This window comes from Pristiophorus japonicus, chromosome 7 (genome assembly GCF_044704955.1).
Source record: "Pristiophorus japonicus isolate sPriJap1 chromosome 7, sPriJap1.hap1, whole genome shotgun sequence".
Taxonomy (NCBI): Eukaryota; Metazoa; Chordata; class Chondrichthyes; family Pristiophoridae; genus Pristiophorus; species Pristiophorus japonicus.
This window is the reverse complement of record NC_091983.1, coordinates 111,890,517-111,910,115: the sequence shown is the minus strand read 5'-3', so window position 1 is coordinate 111,910,115 and position 19,599 is coordinate 111,890,517. Positions and strand designations below refer to the sequence as shown.

Sequence of the window (19,599 nt, the reverse complement as noted above, 5' to 3'; positions counted from 1 at the left end):
TAACATTTGTAATAACTTCAATGTGTCCCCGGGTGTCAGTGACACATAGGTGGTTTTTATCCGAGGCGTCACGGCGGGTATTGTGGGCGCGCCCAGGTTGCCTCCAGCAGCCGGTACAGCTGGGGTGGGACAGCTAGGGTGCCGGGTACAGATTCTATCTTGATCGGGGCTGCCCATACCTTCTGGTATGGGGAGGCCCACCTTCTCTTCCCCAATCGTCAAAGCTTGGATTATATTTGCAAGCCTCATCGGCCAACTCATCCCACTCTGGTCCCCCACTATTCTCTATTTCTTCACTTAAAAGGTCCAGTGGGCGATATATTGGTACCGGTACAGGCAGTGGGGTAGATGGCGCTGTAGCTCGCCCAGTTACTGCTGCACATTTTGTACCATTCCTACTGCTTACTTCCACCTTTTCCATCTTTTTAATTTTAGCTTTTAGTTCCTGTATTATCTGATCCTTTATGTTGTTCCCGATAGCAGGCTAAGACTACCATATGAGCCCGGTCCCCTTTATTTCTTGGCTGGCACTTCCACCACTTTGCCTGCCTCTCCGGTGGGTCGTCTGGTTGCCATCCCTTTTTCTTCATTCCCTCAATTAGTTTCATGTTATTATCTGCTAGCATTTTCCCTATAGATCCCTCGGGGCCCCAGTCATATTCACCGGCTAGTTCTAAGATTGCTAAGGGGCTACCTTTCCCTTAGTGGGCTACTCTTGTACCTCCGTCGCGTCTCCTGACCGATACTTGTTCATTCGTACCGCGCCCCGGTTGACCGCATTAGAGCCTACTTATACTCCAAATCATCCTTATTCCTTAGTCTCCGTCCTCTCTGTGGCTCATTTATTTGTTCTTTCTACAGATTTCTTCCTTTCCCGTAAACAGTGTTACAGCTCTAACTTGTAGGTGGTATTTAAATAATAACTCACCCCAACAGCTGCCAAATTGTTTCGGGTCAGCGAGTCTGTATCCTGCAAACTACACCAATTGATGGGGAGAATCGCTTCTCCTCTCTTATCATCATCATCATTATCATCATAGGCAGTCCCTTGAAACGAGGATGACTTGCTTCCAAGCCAAAAAGGGATGAGTTCACAGGTGTTTCAATGAAGGACCTAATATTCCAGGTCCTGAACTACATCTTGAAGGATGGAAGATGCATGTGCGTGGATTTTTTTAATGTGTGGTGGCCGTTGCACACCAGCCACCACACAGGTTTGACAGAGCTAGGTCTTGGTCCAGTGGCAAAGATTACCCAAGATGACGGGAGACCAGCTCTGCTGCACGAGCCTAGTGTGCACACATATCGCAGTGTGGGCTGGCCTGTGCTGCCGCTGAGCCCTCGCCTCTTCTGGCCCCGAACTCATGCCTCTTGGGCCCCAATCACATCCCTCTACACTCTCTCGCCGCTCCTGCTGTATCTGCCCATGCTCCAATCACTGACCTGGACCTTGATGACTTCCCTCTTCGCTGCCATCGCTCTCCTGCACCACCTCGCGCTGTATCTTGTAGTGGCATGCCGCAATGCTGTCCAGGAGCCGCCGCTCGCCCCTCCTTTTATGGCCCCAACCTGCTGCTGATGGTCTCTCACAGGTTTGGGTCTTAACAAGCCCGGATTCAACAGACGGATACCTTGAATAAGTTTCAACGATCTTTATTCCAACACGTACAGGGGGAGCATCTCACTTCTCAGCCACCTGAGAGAGGATCTCCAATGTGCTGTTCAAATTACACCTTAATTATACAGGTTTTGGCACGAGTGTCCTCGTGGACAGACCTTAACAGTGACGTGATTGGTCCACGTTATCCAGGGCCGCGCCGTGGATCTTGGCGTCTTGAACCCCCTTGGTTGTACTAATGCATGATCAAATACCCATTTGTTCCCTTCTTCCAGGTGTCACTCGCCTCATATTGTTATATGGTTATATTAGTTCCTCTTTGGATTTTCTTTACTGCTCTCTTGAGCCCGAGGTCAACGAGTGGCTATCTCATGGCTCTATTGTGTTTTATGCATACGTGTGGTTTTAAGCATAACTTTTGTTTAACCAGCTCAGGGCCTCCACAATAGCCAGATAACATCTTTGATAATCAATCTTGCTCTTACAAAGCTCATCTACACAAATGCATCCCAGGATGATATGTGATGACACAGCAACATTAAATGTGATGACTAAAATGTTGCCAAGACTGAGCATGATGGAGATAACTTATGAAGACCTTTAGGCTGAAACTGACTGAGTGGGAGGATGCTACTTTTAATTTTTTTTATAATTGTAGGTTTAAAGGTATTGCACTGACTTTATATAAAACCTCAAAATGCATCACAGCATAAAATTCTAATGCTGGAAGATACAAACAATACATTTTTTAAAGTTTACTTTACTGCTGGCAAAGAATTGCATACGTTTAAAAACACAAAATTTGGGTTCGCAAAAGATCAAAATGCATGATTCTAAAGGCTAATGGAGGGATCTCATTTGACGAGTTCAGGGATTGCAATAAACAGGCAACTGAAATAAATAGAACATTTATTTAAAAAACTGAGAAAGCAATCAGCAAGATACAAGCCTTTTTGTCATGGGATGTAAGAGAAGTGTTATGAACATTTATAGAAATTGAATATTTAACAGCTCTTGTCCTTCATTAAATTGCAAAATTACCAAATTCCATCTGGCTGATTGCTTCACAGAGATATGGCATTACTTCCACAACATTGTGCTGCCGAGAGATGCCACACAGAAAAATGGCATCAATGTAATGAGTGGACCAGTGTTCGACTATAATTATGATGGACACTTTGATACACTTGAGCAAATCAAAAAGTAAGGAAAAAACATTTATTTTGTATTTTATTTAGCTTGCTGGAAAAGAATCAGCTTTGATCTGTCATTGGCTAAGAGCATAATTAAGAAATCGTGAAGGAGAAAGCCGATTTATAGGAAAGTTTACCACACTGCATGAAATTTCTGATACCATATCTTCTTGCTCAGCATTGCCATTATATTCAATTTGTTTAACGTAGTGCAAGTGTCATTAAAAAATATATTATAACAACAAACTTCCAAATCTTTTAGTTTGGATGTGTAAATGGAATTCAGTATAAAATAACTATTACTCACTTCAGTGACGAGAATGTTTACACAGTGGAAAATGGAAGATATGACAGCCATGATTCAGTTGGTAGCACTCTTGACTCTGAGTCAGAAGGTTGTGGATTCAAGTCCCACTCTAGAGATTTGAGCACAAAAATCTAGGCTGACACTCCAGTGCAGTACCGAAGGAGCGCTGCACTGTCAGAGATTCCGTCTTTCGGATGAGACATTAAACCGAGGCCCCATCTGTTCTCTCAGGTAGATGTAAAAGATCCCATGGCACTATTTTGAAGAAGAGCAGAGGAGTTATCCCCGGTGTCCTGACCAATATTTATCCCTCAAATACATCACTAAAACAGATTGTCTGGTCATTATCACATTGCAGTTTATGGTACCTTGCAAATTGGCTGCCACGTTTCCTACATTACAACAATACTTCTTTGGCTGTAAAGCACTTTGGGACGTCCTGAGGTCATGAAAGGCACTATATAAATGCAACTTTCTTTTTGTTGAAAAGATGTTACTGCAAAGTTCTATGGGCCCAAACTTGGTGGAAGCCAGGTTCTACACAAGTGCCGCCCAAAGGACTGTCAAGATACCTGACGGTACTTTGGTTGGGAGTTCCGTGAAAAAATCCTTGAAAGACTGCCTGGCGGCAAAAAAATTACTTACACCGTGAATCTGGGCGGGAGCTCCCAATCTCGGCGGCAAATGTGATCCTCGCCAAAGTGCCACCGAGGATTGAGTCGTGCCCAGGGAGGGGGGAGCATATAGAAATAAAAATTTACACCAAAAATTAAACACCACTGGAAGACATTCAGGGGACCCCATAACATTAATCGCTTAAAAAAAAAATTAATAAAAGAAGTTCACTAACCTTTTTTTGCAGGTCTTCTTACTTACCGTTGTGGTTAGATCTGTCTTCACACAGTGGTCCTTCCCCCTGCTGCTGCTGACTCCCGCCTGCAACATTCTGGCAGCCCAGCAGGCGGGAGGACACTTGCGCGTGGTTCCCACCGGTATTCCCCTCCTGCCGGTGGGAAGCCTCCACAAAAATGGTGCCGAGGGGAGACCACCCAAAAAACTCAGCGGCAGCCGGCGGCAGTGGGCAGTGAGGCCACCAAGTTCGGGCCCTATGTGTATACCAAGGATTTACTGTACATTATTTAGTTGTCTATGTAATTATTAATGATCTAATTTTACTTTCAATACATTTTAATTCTTTTAATGAACCATAAACTACAATAAGTAGTTAACAAAAGGAACACAAGCTGATATCAGGCCCAATGTGTGAGTCAGCAACATCAGAAAATATGGTTCAGATGTTCCATGAACCCTTTCTAATCAACCCACCAAACAGAAACAAGAGAAATAGCAAAGATGGGGGGAAAAGAGAAAAATTAAAAATAAGAGCCAAAGGGATGGATTTTCAGCTGGATTGTACCTATGTTTGCACCCCGGAGGAGCGGTAAATGTTTACCGCCCGGGCGGCCAGCTTCTAGTGCCCCGCTGGGAAATTCAGTGCCGCTTTTGCGGCGGCGCAAACTGCTACCACCTCGCTCTGTAGTTTCATTCAGAACATGATGTCAGTTGTCATGCAACATTCCCGTGAAATAATTTAATGGGGCCATTACTAGTTCACCAGCATCTCCGACTCCATGCTCTTGTTAAGCGGCATCTAGATAGAAACATAGAAACATAGAAACATAGAAAATAGGTGCAGGAGCAGGCCATTCAGCCCTTCTAGCCTGCACCGCCATTCAATGAGTTCATGGCTGAACATGAAACTTCAGTACCCCCTTCCTGCTTTCTCGCCATACCCCTTGATCCCCCGAGTAGTAAGGACATCATCTAACTCCCTTTTGAATATATTTAGTGAATTGGCCTCAACTACTTTCTGTGGTAGAGAATTCCACAGGTTCACCACTCTCTGGGTGAAGAAGTTTCTCCTCATCTCGGTCCTAAATGGCTTACCCCTTATCCTCAGACTGTGATCCCTGGTTCTGGACTTCCCCAACATTGGGAACGTTCTTCCTGCATCTAACCTGTCTAAACCCGTCAGAATTTTAAACGTTTCTATGAGGTCCCCTCTCATTCTTCTGAACTCCAGTGAATACAAGCCCAGTTGATCCAGTCTTTCTTGATAGGTCAGTCCCGCCATCCCGGGAATCAGTCTGGTGAATCTTCGCTGCACTCCCTCAATAGCAAGAATGTCCTTCCTCAAGTTAGGAGACCAAAACTGTACACAATACTCCAGGTGTGGCCTCACCAAGGCCCTGTACAACTGTAGCAACACCTCCCTGCCCCTGTATTCAAATCCCCTCGCTATGAAGGCCAACATGCCATTTGCTTTCTTAACCACCTGCTGTACCTGCATGCCAACCTTCAATGACTGATGTACCATGACACCCAGGTCTCGTTGCACCTTCCCTTTTCCTAATCTGTCACCATTCAGATAATAGTCTGTCTCTCTGTTTTTACCACCAAAGTGGATAACCTCACATTTATCCACATTATACTTCATCTGCCATGCATTTGCCCACTCACCTAACCTATCCAAGTCACTCTGCAGCCTAATAGCATCCTCCTCGCAGCTCATACTGCCACCCAACTTAGTGTCATCCGCAAATTTGGAGATACTGCATTTAATCCCCTCGTCTAAATCATTAATGTACAATGTAAACAGCTGGGGCCCCAGCACAGAACCTTGCGGCACCCCACTAGTCACTGCCTGCCATTCTGAAAAGTACCCGTTTACTCCTACTCTTTGCTTCCTGTCTGACAACCAGTTCTCAATCCACGTCAGCACACTACCCCCAATCCCATGTGCTTTAACTTTGCACATTAATCTCTTGTGTGGGACCTTGTCGAAAGCCTTCTGAAAGTCCAAATATACCACATCAACTGGTTCTCCTTTGTCCACTTTACTGGAAACATCCTCAAAAAATTCCAGAAGATTTGTCAAGCATGATTTCCCTTTCACAAATCCATGCTGACTTGGACCTATCATGTCACCATTTTCCAGATGCACTGCTATGACATCCTTAATAATTGATTCCATCATTTTACCCACTACTGAGGTCAGGCTGACCGGTCTATAATTCCCTGTTTTCTCTCTCCCTCCTTTTTTAAAAAGTGGGGTTACATTGGCTACCCTCCACTCCATAGAAACTGATCCAGAGTCAATGGAATGTTGGAAAATGACTGTCAATGCATCCGCTATTTCCAAGGCCACCTCCTTAAGTACTCTGGGATGCAATCCATCAGGCCCTGGGGATTTATCGGCCTTCAATCCCATCAATTTCCCCAACACAATTTCCCGACTAATAAAGATTTCCCTCAGTTCCCCCTCCTTACTAGACCCTCTGCCCTCTGACCCCTTTTATATCCGGAAGGTTGTTTGTATCCTCCTTAGTGAATACAGAACCAAAGTACTTGTTCAATTGGTCTGCCATTTCTTTGTTCCCCGTTATGACTTCCCCTGATTCTGACTGCAGGGGACCTACGTTTGTCTTTACTAACCTTTTTCTCTTTACATACCTATAGAAACTTTTGCAATCCACCTTAATGTTCCCTGCAAGCTTCTTCTCGTACTCTATTTTCCCTGCCCTAATCAAACCCTTTGTCCTCCTCTGCTGAGTTCTAAATTTCTCCCAGTCCCCAGGTTCGCTGCTATTTCTGGCCAATTTGTATGCCACTTCCTTGGCTTTAATACTATCCCTGATTTCCCTTGATAGCCACGGTTGAGCCACCTTCCCTTTTTTATTTTTACGCCAGACAGGAATGTACAATTGTTGTAATTCATCCATGCGGTCTCTAAATGTCTGCCATTGCCCATCCACAGTCAACCCCCTAAGTATCATTCGCCAATCTATCCTAGCCAATTCACGCCTCATACCTTCAAAGTTACCCTTCTTTAAGTTCTGGACCATGGTCTCTGAATTAACTTTTTCATTCTCCATCCTCATGCAGAATTCCACCATATTATGGTCACTCTTCCCCAAGGGGCCTCGCACAATGAGATTGCTAATTAATCCTCTCTCATTACACAACACCCAGTCTAAGATGGCCTCCCCCCTAGTTGGTTCCTCAACATACTGGTCTAGAAAACCATCCCTTATGCACTCCAGGAAATCCTCCTCCACCGTATTGCTTCCAGTTTGGCTAGCCCAATCTATGTGCATATTAAAGTCACCCATTATAACTGCTACACCTTTATTGCATGCACCCCTAATTTCCTGTTTGATGCCCTCCCCAACATCCCTATTACTGTTTGGAGGTCTGTACACAACTCCTACTAACGTTTTTTGCCCTTTGGTGTTCTGCAGCTCTACCCATATAGATTCCACATCATCCAAGCTAATGTCTTTCCTAACTATTGCATTAATCTCCTCTTTAACCAACAATGCTACCCCACCTCCTTTTCCCTTTACTCTATCCTTCCTGAATGTCGAATACCCCTGAATGTTGAGTTCCCAGCACTGATCATCCTGGAGCCACGTCTCCGTAATCCCAATCACATCATATTTATTAACATCTATTTGCACAGTTAATTCATCCACCTTATTGCGGATACTCCTTGCATTAAGACACAAAGCCTTCAGGCTTGTTTTTTTAACACCCTTTGTCCTTTTAGAATTTTGCTGTACAGTGGCCCTTTTTGTTATTTGCCTTGGGTTTCTCCGCCCTCCACTTTTCCTCATCTCCTTTCTGTCTTTTGCTTTTGCCTCCTTTTTGTTTCCCTCTGTCTCCCTGCATTGGTTCCCATCCCCCTGCCATATTAGTTTAAATCCTCCCCAACAGCACTAGCAAACACTCCCCCTAGGACATTGGTTCCGGTCCTGCCCAGGTGCAGACCGTCCGGTTTGTACTGGTCCCACCTCCCCCAGAACCGGTCCCAATGCCCCAGGAATTTGAATCCCTCCCTGCTGCACCACTGCTCAAGCCACGTATTCATCTGCGCTATCCTGCGATTCCTACTCTGACTATCACGTGGCACTGGTAGCAATCCCGAGATTACTACTTTTGAGGTCCTACTTTTTAATTTAGCTCCTAGCTCCTTAAATTCGTTTCGTAGGACCTCATCCCTTTTTTTAACCTAGGTCGTTGGTACCAATGTGCACCACGACAACTGGCTGTTCTCCCTCCCATTTCAGAATATCCTGCACCCGAAGGGCATGTCGGGCCACAGATCAGGAGAGACTGAAGACGTCTGGACAGGAGGCCTTACAGCAATCCTCATACCTCCAGCTCTCTGCGGAGTAGTATATGAGAAGGCTATGCTTCCGAAAGGAAGTGCCGACAGAGATATGCCATCTCCTACAAGCAGACCTGCTGCTTCACATTGGCACCAGGAGTGCGCTGCCTGTCGCAGTGAAGGACACTATGGCACTGGCCTTTTATGCCTCCGGCTCCTTCCAGGCTGCCGCAAGGGGCATATGCAGCATTTCTCAATCATCATCATAGGCGGTCCCTCGAACGAGGGTGACTTGCTTCCACGAGTTCACAGATGTTTCAATGAAGGACCCGATGTTCCAGTCCTGAACTCCAATTGAGGGGGTGGAAGATGCCTGTGCGTGGATTTTTTTAACGTGTGGTGACCGTTGCACATCAGCCACCACACGGGCTCGACAGAGCTAGGCCTTTATCCAGTGGCAAGGGTTAACCAGGACGACTGGAGACCAGTTCTGCTGCATGGACCTAGTGCGCACACATATCGCAGTGTGAGCTGGCCCATGCTGCCCCGGGCCCTCGGCTCTTCTAGGCCTTGTACCCTCATTTGCCGCACCTCCGCCACGATCTCTCGTCGCACCTTGAATGCAATGATCCGATGTAGATCCTGAGGCTTTGTTTTCTCGCTGCTGATCTGGTTTCATCTCTCAATATGCTGCACATCACTGCATTCGCCACATCACAAAGGTCCTCTACACCCGCAGAATGGACTTCAGAACCTTCCCAGTGAGCAGGGAGAGCCAGAAACATAGAAACATAGAAAATAGGTGCAGGAGTAGGCCATCCGGCCCTTCGAGCCTGCACCACCATTCAATAAGATCATGGCTGATCATTCCTTCAGTACCCCTTTCCTGCTTTCTCTCCATACCCCTTGATCCCTTTAGCCACAAGGGCCATATCTAACTTGCTCTTGAATATATCCAATGAACTGGCATCTACAACTCTCTGCGGCAGGGAATTCCACAGGTTAACAACTCTCTGAGTGAAGAAGTTTCTCTTCATCTCAGTCCTAAATGGCCTGCCCCTTATCCTAAGACTGTGTCCCCTGGTTCTGGACTTCCCCAACATCGGAAACATTCTTCCCGCATCTAACCTGTCCAGTCCAGTCAGAATCTTATATGTTTCTATGAGATCCCCTCTCATCCTTCTAAACTCCAGTGTATAAAGGCCCAGTTGATCCAGTCTCTCCTCATATGTCAGCCCAGCCATCCCTGGAATCAGTCTGGTGAACCTTCGTTGCACTCCCTCAATAGCAAGAACGTCCTTAGACCAAAACTGAACACAATATTCCAGGTGGGGCCTCATCAAGGTTCTGTACAATTGCAGTAAGATTTCCCTGCTCCTATACTCAAATCCCCTTGCTATGAAGGCCAACATACCATTTGCCTTCTTCACCGCCTGCTGTACCTGCATGCCAACCTTCAATGACTGATGAACCATGACACCCAGGTCTCGCTGCAGCTCCCCTTTTCCTAATTTGCCGCCATTCAAATAATATTCTGCCTTCGTGTTTTTGCCCCCAAAGTAGATAACCTCACATTTATCCACATTATATTGCATCTGCCATGTATTTGCCCACTCGCCTAACCTGTCCAAATCACCCTGCAGCCTCTTAGCGTCCTCCTCACAGCTCACACCGCCACCCAGTTTAGTGTCATCTGCAAACTTGGAGATATTACACTCAATTCCATCATCTAAATCATTAATATATATTGTAAAGAGCTGGGGTCCCAGCACTGAGCCCTGCGGCACTCCACTAGTTACTGCCTGCCATTCTGAAAAGGACCCGTTAATCCCGACTCTCTGCTTCCTGTCTGCCAACCAGTTCTCTATCCACGTCAGTACATTACCTCAAGTACCATATGCTTTGATTTTGCACACCAATCTCTTGTGTGGGATCTTTGTCAAAAGCCTTTTGAAAATCCAAATACACCACATCCACTGGTTCTCCCTTGTCCACTCTACTAGTTACATCCTCAAAAAATTCCAGAAGATTTGTCAAGCATGATTTCCCCTTCATAAATCCATGCTGACTTGGACCAATCCTATCACTGTTTTCCAAATGCGCTGCTATTTCATCCTTAATGATTGATTCCAACATTTTCCCTACCACTGATGTCAGGCTAACCGGTCTATAATAACCCGTTTTCTCCCTCCCACTTTTTAAAAAAAGTGGTGTTACATTAACAACCCTCCAGTCCATAGGAACTGATCCAGGGTCGATAGACTGTTGGAAAATTATCACCAATGCATCCACGATTTCTAGGGCCACTTCCTTAAGTACTCTGGGATGTAGACTATCAGGCCCCGGGGATTTATCGGCCTTCAATCCCGTCAATTTCCCTAACACAATTTCCCGCCTAATAAGAATATCCTTCAGTTCCTCCTTCTCACTAGACATTCGGTCCCCTAGTACATCTGGAAGGTTATTTGTGTCTTCCTTTGTGAAGACGGAACTAAAGTACTTGTTCAATTGGTCTGCCATTTCTTTGTTCCCCATTATAAATTCACCCGAATGTGCGGGCATGTGCCTTTGGCAGGTTTGCGGGCTTCCCGAGGGTTCAAGGAGCCATTACTGCACGCACGTGGACTTGTGAACACCATTCCACAACGCAGAGGTATTCAGAAACCGAAAGGGATACCATTCCCTAAACATGCAGCCGGTGTGCGACCACACGCAGCGCATCCTCACTGAATGTCCGCAATCCAGGGAGCGCACACGATGCTTTCATCCTGCATGAGAGCACTGTGTCACAATTGTTTCGGCCACGACCGGAAGGGCGCAGCTGGTTGTTCGGGGACAAAGGATACGGCCTAGCCACCTAGCTCATGACCCCCCATAGCAACTCCACCACTGAAGCGGAGCATCGCTACAATGAGAGCGATGCGGTCATCCGCAGCATCATCAAACAGACAATAGTGGTGCTCAAGCAACGTTTCCGATGCCTGAACCACTCTGGAGGCAGTCTTCAATACGCCCCTCAACAGATGTCTGAATTCATTGTCTCTCCTGAGAGGCATGGGCAATGCTTGAGGCAGTCTCTGCCACACTCACAGCAAGTGCATCGATGCTCTGAGCGACTCTATCCAATGCACCCATGAGGCCGCCGTGCATTTGTGTGGTCTCTCTGGACAGAGCCACCAAGTCCAGGTCCATGTCTGCCTGTCTCTCAGTGGGATTCCTGGGCCGACTCACTCTCCGGAGAGCTAGCCTCCGAATTTTCCCTCCCACTGGGCGTTGCTGTAGGTGCTGGGGCCAGGAGCCGTCAATACCATCAATACCCATAGGGGATTCTGCCTCGCCGGACATCACTGCGTGAACTGGGATGTCCATGAGGGTCGACACTCGCTGCTCCACCTCAGTGAGGTCCTGCAGATCAGGCTCCCCGCCTCCAGTCTGCTGCTGCTCCCGGCGATTAAGCGGCAATTTCATCTACAATAAGAACAAGATGAAGGTATGAGTGAGTGTGCAGCTCATCGTGTGGCACATGTGCGTTCCATAGTAGATTAGCTGCTACTGTCTGGCAGTGTAAAGATGTGCATTATAATCTGTGTGGCTGCGCACAGAGCATGTAGGAAGGCTGGGAGGAGGTGAGAGCCACCTAGGATGACATTTGCCCAGTGCATATCGAGGCAAAGGAGGAGGGGTGAAAATGAATAGGGAAAAAGAGGGTCCGTGCCGCCTGAATGCGTAGGGCATGGAACACAGAGAAGGGGCAGGTCCATCAAAGACTTTACATTGTGTGAGACAGTGATGTTGCAACCATAGCAGTGGTGCATAAATGTAAAGGGTAATCACTTTGCCGTCCTCGTGAGGTCATTAAACTTCTTGCAACATTGGGTAGCAGTTCTAGGCACCATGTCTGTCGCTGACACCTCCTATGCAATTTCCCTCCAAATCCCCCTAAACACTCTTGGCAGGGGCTTCCTTCCTCCAACGAGATGCAAGGCAGGCCAACTCCTCTCAATGGCCTGTATTAATGCCTCAGCGGCCATGGCAGAGAGGTGGTGTGCTGTCTGGCATCCTTCCTGCTGCACCATTTCTCCTGCTCTATTTGAAGTGCACAGGTAGATCTACGCATGCTCAAACTTATAATGCCACGCCTTAAACTTTCGACTGGCTTCGGGACCTATAGCACGCCTCTGCGCATGCGCAAGGAATGGAGCTTTTTTTGATCAGCGGTTTTCGGTTGGGGCAGGCAAGCACATGTGTAACGCCCCCAATCATTGTCACTGAGTTTTGGGTGAATTTTCCGGCTGGAGGTGCAAACTTTGATAGGGTGCTAAATTTACCCTAGTCATTAGTGCCCTAAGAAGCCTTTAACTGAAAATGCAGCCTGAAGGTACTTGTCCAGTTCCATTTTGAATGCTTGCAGCAAATCCACATTCCTTTCATGAGCTGGTAACTTGTTTCTAAGTTCATTGAGCTCTCTGAACAGAAAAACCTCCTTATTCACATGTCCTTCATTCTCCCTACCCTAACTAAGTTAAACAGTTTATCCACATGGACACCGTCTCATCCCTTCATTATTTTAAAGGCCTCGAGCTTGTAAAATTGTTTCTGGAGCAGCTTGAATTGCTGAAATATCTGATGGCACTAATTTAAGGAACCCCCTTCCAGATACAGCCTTCACACAGATGATTTCTGTTTTCACCCAGTTATGGAATATTATTGACCACCAATCTAATAAATTAAGGATTCCTCCATAAGGGAGCTGTAACAGAAGGTGCCAGTTTTAAACCAGTGATTGTAGAAAAGTAAATATTTCCAAGAGCAGCATATTATTTCATTTCAAGACTTCAAGTCACTGGCAGGAGCAAAAAATAAATTCTTGGATGATATCACAGTGACAGGAATACTATAATTTTATACTTAAGCAACCTAAAATGTATTTTTCTTTAAGTACTTCTAATGATGAATGTTGAAATCTTGAGAGTAACTTTGCATGTTATTTCTCTAGGTATGTAAAGGACACAGTGATCCCCATCCCAACTCACTACTATCTAGTCCTTACCAACTGCAAGAACAATACACAGACCCCTCAGCATTGTGAAGGCTCACTGAATGTAACGTCCTTCATTCTACCACACAGGCCAGATAACAGTGAGAGCTGCCCAGTAAGTAAAGTAGAACAATTCTGGCAAGAGCACAAATTTTGATTTTGTTTCTAATGTATGAAATCTATCATTTAAATTCAATTTATCTATACAATGCTTTCATTGTTGGAAGTATTGCCACTGTGCAAGCTTATATTATTATAATGGTCTAAAATACAATGGTCCTGAATTCACAGTGCTTACGGGAGCTTAAGAGGTGTGCACGCACCCGTAGGGGTCCTGCAAGTTCTGGGTTTAGGCATGCACTGCACATGCGCCTAAACCCGAAACTTGTGATCTGTTGACAGATCGCATGCACCCGGAAGTAAAGGGTTTCCACGGGCGGAGAGATGGGCTATTTGCCCAACTTCTGCCCAGCGAATGCCCGTGATATTCTTATGACTGATAAAAGCAGATGAGATAGCCTAAGAACACCCCCCAACATGCCCTCACCCTCTTCCAAACTGCTGCAAGAATGTGATTGGGGTGAGGGGAGGGGTGGGGCCGGGGGAAGTTGGGTGGAAGCAGGCCAGAAGCAGGCCAGAGAACTGTCCCTCTCCCGATCAGTAATTCCTAATTAATTTAAATGAGGTGGAAATCCAACTGAGCCACATTTCACCCCAAATTCCAATCCGCTGGACAGAACTCCACTAGAATGTCTAGCCTAAAATATTGCACTTCGGTATCATTTATATTATCCTATTGTCTTTGTAAACAAACAAAACTGGCTTCTAAAACACTTTTTCATGAAAAGAGTGTCCGTTTAATGTATTAATCCAGAAGGATTTTATGATTTAAAAAAAAATGAATATGCTTGTTGTCAAGAAACTTGCAAATACAAACCGTAGCCCAGTATTCATGCAGAAGATTGCAGAAATATCATAGAATGATACCACAAAGATGGAGACCATTTGGCCCATCGTGCCTGTGCCGGTTCTTTGAAACAGCTATTCAATTCGTCCCACTCTCCTTTCTTCACAGCCCTGCAAATTTTCCCCCTTCAAGCATTATCCAATTCCATATTGAAAGTTATAATTGAATCTGCGTCCACCAGCCTTCTAGGCAGTGTTTGACCATTAATTTTATGTTGGAAATTCTTGCGTGTATAAAAAGACCATGAACACATCCACCTGGAATTTCCACAGAGGTTGTCTGGCAGGAAATTGGCAGAACCCATGGAGAAAGTTTGTAACCACTCCTGTTTTAAAATGCAAGCAATCTTTTTTATTCGTTCCCTCTGAAAACCTTATTCTGTTATTCACATTATAATTGTTTTGCTCCACTTTTCACAGTGGATTTGCAGTATTTCCTAGGAATGCAAGTATTTGTTTATTTTTTGTTGATCCGTGCCCAAAACCCTCTTTCCTTTTCTTAGTTATTTACATGATTCTGAAAGATACATTTTTTTCATCCTTACTGGCATGATGAATGGAATTGTAAAAATTTACTGCTTTATTTCCCTTCCAAAATGTGCTGTATTTAGACGATATTAAAAATCTTACCATGCATTCTTGTCCACTTTTCCATTATAAATTCCTCTCCCCGCATTTATAGGGCTAAAAATTCCGGCCTTGTTGGGTCTGTACGAATTGCGGATGGACTCAGGGAGACCTTGCAAAAGCCGGTTTTCAGGGTGCGATGTGCATGTGACAAAAACAAGCTTTCCGATCTGTTAAGATTTCTCTTGACAGATCCTCCGCATCCCCGGGAGAAGGACATCCATGTGGGAGAGATTGGGCTATTTGCCCAACTCATGCCCAGCCAATGTCTTTCAAACTTTTATGCCTGGTAAAAGCAGGCACATGGCTTACTTTTACCAGCGTAAGAGTTTTAAAACATATAAAAATTAAATTTAAACACTCATGTTTATATTAAAAACCCTGTCTATTAAGGTAAGTTTATTTTTAACACTGCTAAAACACAAAAAATTCCCCCAAATATATATTTTTTCTCTAAAACATTTAATTTTTAAATATGTGATGCTGTGTTTTGGTGTTTTAGGGTTTTTTCTCATTGATAGTAATGGGAGCCTGTACAAAGAGAGCTCCTATTTTTAGCAATGAAAATACTGCATAGTGATTGGGCGCCCAGGCCCACGTGACTCCAGCTTCTCCGTACGTACTTCGAAGACAGGTCCCCATGCGCTGCGCAGCGAATCTAGGCCTCCGACCGGGATCTTACATTTCTCCGAGACCAAAGGTAGATTTGTAGATTTTTTTCGGGTCAGAGGCGTCCGTATGAAGGAAGTCTCCGACCGCAATTTTCTCCCCAAAATATCAAATGCCTGTTAAATTGTCATACTGCAATTATACCTTCCCACCAGTGATGTCTTAGTTTGGCATCTCCCAGCTCCTCAGGCTATACTGCATAGAAAATTCTATGTTCCAACCAACTCTACTTCTCTGCCTCCCAAGTTGCTGTAAGTTTTTTCTATTTAACTATAAATAATATAAAATCAAAGTATTATATAAAACATTAAGGACTGAATGTATGACGTGCAACTAAATTATATTGTGCATCTTGACCCAATTATCTCCTGTCTTCTAATCCTGCTTCACCTGAAGACTACATTGAGTCTCAGCTCACCATATGCAATGCATGGGAGATTGACTGGTACCCTAAAAAAATTTGAAGTGATAGGATTATTTTTTAATGATTGATGCCAAGACTGGTCATTCACAGAGTGTTTCATAACTACTTGTTTGTAAGATCACCTTTGTGTCCATTAGATTCAATGAAATGTGGCTGTTCTATGCTGCAGTCTGGTACGAAGTCCACAGGATGTGTGCACTGGTTCATTTGAGGAGTTGTGCTCTGTTACCTGGTTAAGCCTCTTCATTCAGGGAAAGCCCAGGTACCTGAGACCCCGAAAAGGGTATGTGTGTGTGAAGGAAACTGTGAATGCACACTACATACAAACTTTTAATTACACATATATATTAAAACAATGTGATCCAGTACATTTTTGAACTTTTTAAATTCATTTATGGGAGGTGGGCATCGCTGGCAAAGCCATTATTTATTGCCCATCCCTAATTGCCTTGCGAAGGTGATGGTGAGCCACCTTATACTGGTATGTTAGGCCATTTCAGAGGACATGTCAGAGTCAAACACATTGCTGTGGGTCTGGAGTCACATACAGGCCAGACCAGGTAAGGAATATGGATGGCAGGTTTCCTTTCCTAAAGGACATTAGAACTGTAAGCAGTAAGTAGGAAGTTTCTTAATTTTATTTAACAATGCAGAACATTTTATGATAAGAATGTGTATAATCTTAAACAGGAAAGAAACAAAACATATTACTCATAGATAATGAATCCTGTATTTTTTGCAGGATGGCAAAGAGGAATCCCAGTGGGTTGAAGGTCGAATCTGGGATCACACAGCACGAGTGCGGGATGTGGAGCTGATCACTGGACTTGATTTTTATCAGGAGAGAAAGCAGCCAATCACAGAGATTTTACAGCTAAAAACATTTTTACCTCAATTTATACCTAAAGTTTAATTAATAATTTTAACGAAGATTTTGTTTATTTAGAACTTAAATATGCATGTTTCCTCTTTTGCAAATCTTTAAAACTGATTTTGAGTAGTCTGATAGAATTTATAATGATGAATCTGATTTCTTGCTCTCTGTTGATTTAGAATCTCAGCATGGAGTAAATTCTGAAAAAAAATAACATTCTGCTTTTTTGTAAGGTATTATTTCCTCCCTAATCTGTCTGGGTCATGCCATCACAGGCTGCTCCTCGAGTTTTGCCAGTGTTGCTCAATAACCTGCTGTTCAAAGATGCCATTGTCACCAGCCATCAGATTCAGTCTTCTTCCCTTTCTCTCAATGCTTCCGTAAGATGGTCGAGTTGTGTAAATCACTGCGAGAAGAGAGAAAAAGATGTGATCCAGTGCCCCCCATGCTTTGACTTTGTGCATTACATACAGCATCTTGTGTAGCTTTGCCACCCCATAAGATCATTGTTTCTGGGTGTGTTTCTGGGTGTTAGATTCAGAGTTTGTGGGGGTGAAATTGGACCCTGTCACACCTATTTTTCGGGTATAAAACTGATGTAAACAGCACCAATTTTGTGGGGCCATGTCCCGTGCTGAGCGACACCTGGCTCAGATGGTATATAGGCAATCCTGATAGCAGCCTGAAACAGGCTCCATTTTTTGAGTTCTTCTGAATGAAGAGACCGTTGGAGGCCACTGATGCAAAGATAAGTTTCTGAATTTTAACTTGCCTTAATGTGGAACCATGAGGTATAGGAGTGCTCATCCTGGCTCCATAGCACTACTTTGGGCCTTTGCTGGCCCACATTCTCCCCCTACCTCCCTCCGTTTTCCTCTACCCCATGGCCACCATTAGTGTCACAGCTGGTCCAAACTGGTGTCCTTGAAACCAGCGAGCTGCATTGGGATCCTCAAGAAGTTCAACATTATCCAGGACAAAGCAGTCTGCTTGATCGGCATCCCAACCACAAGCTTAAATATCACTCCCTCCACCATGGCTGCAGTGTATACTATCTACAGAACGGCAGCAATTCACCAAGGCTGCTTTGGCAATCTCTCTCAATCCCATGACCTCCACCACCTAGAACGATAAGGGCAGCATGAGCATGTTACCATCACCTCAATGTCACATACCATCCAAAATTGGACATATATTGGCGTTCCTTCACTGTCACTAAGTCAAATTCCTGGAAGTTCCTAACTAACAGCATTGTGGAAGCACTTTCACCATGCAGACTGCAGCGGTTCAAGAAGAAGGCACACAACTTATTTCGCAAGGGCAGTTAGGGATAGGCAATAAATGTCAGCCTGGCCAGTGACGTCCACATCCCAAGAATTTAACAAAAAAAGAAAGTATGACAGAGGGATGCTCATAAAAACAATGTAACAGAAATAAGCAGCTCCTAATACAACCTTCTCTTTGGAGGAAGTACATGTCTCTTCTTTCCTGTCTTTGGAAGCACTCTAAACATAATAATATGACAGATAACAAAAGAATATTAACACAGGAACACAGAGAAAGCTCACAGCATGAACACAACTGCAATCTGGGGGACTGCCAATGTGCTGAAATCTACAATAGAACAAGACACAATTCTCTCCACATCTCACAATAAAGAAAGCAAATCAGATTTATAATAAAGGGCTCTTTTTGTACTGAGCTACCGGGAGGTATTCAAGCCCTTGTGCTGGAGAAGTGAAGAGCCATAAGACTGATCCTGGCACAAGTCAGAAATGTGATGGAATACTCTCCACTTTCCTGGATGGGTGCAATTCCAACAACACTCAAGAACATTGATAAGACAAAGCAATCTGCTTGATCGGCACCCCATTCACCAATTTAAACATCCACTCCCTCCACCACCGACGTACTGTGCCTGCAGTGTGTGCTATCTACAGGATGCACTGCAGCAAGTTGCCAAGGCTTCTTCATCAGCACCTCCCAAACTCGTGACCTACACCACCTAGAAGGACAAGGGCAACAGGTGCATGGGAACACCATCACCTCCAAGTCATACACTGTCCCGACTTGGACATATATTGTTATTCCTTCATCATCGGTGGGTCAAAATCCTGGAACTCCCTACCCAATAGCATTGTGAGAGTACTTCACCACACAGATTGCAGTGGTTCAAGAAGACGGCCGAACACCTGAAGGGAAATTAAGGATGGGCAATAACTGCTGGTCTTGTGAGACATCCATATCTCAAGAATGAATTAAAAAAAAGAAAATGGGCTGAGACAATATTATACCCAGAGGGATTTAAACCACTTCAGCACCAATCTGTGGTTTATGACATCTTAACTCCTAATGTGATTACTGCTGTCTCAATGCTATTGTCTGTTATACTCCATGAATATATTTAAAAAATAAAATTCTGCAATTTCACTGCAAAATAAATACTATCAATAAATAATGTAGACAAATTTGCAACACCTAGCTTTCACCTGTTTTGTTAATTGAAGACCAAAGGTTTAGGATTTCACACTCAAAGATTTCACTAAGGAACTGGATTGTGCAGCGAGTTTGGCATTGATGTTTCACCTCAGAGATCAGATTTAAAGCCAGCAGAGAGTGATGGAATGAAAATCTGTTCCATTTCCTGGCTATATGAGTCCCATATGAAATAAAAATCATCAGTCTCAATCCAAACTGTTTCTGATCTGGCACT

General features: G+C 44.5%; 1 protein-coding gene across 1 annotated transcript in view; it reads left to right on the top strand.

The window, feature by feature from the left end:
- The window catches only part of LOC139266612 (ectonucleotide pyrophosphatase/phosphodiesterase family member 3-like), a 179,129-nt gene extending 162,204 nt beyond the window's left edge, over positions 1-16,925 (top strand). The window contains exons 23-25 of the mRNA XM_070884205.1: positions 2,689-2,821; positions 13,285-13,441; positions 16,755-16,925. Coding sequence (XP_070740306.1) covers positions 2,689-2,821; positions 13,285-13,441; positions 16,755-16,925 — 461 coding nt within the window. The remainder of the gene's footprint in view (positions 1-2,688; positions 2,822-13,284; positions 13,442-16,754) is intronic.
- The last annotated feature ends 2,674 nt before the right edge of the window (positions 16,926-19,599 follow it).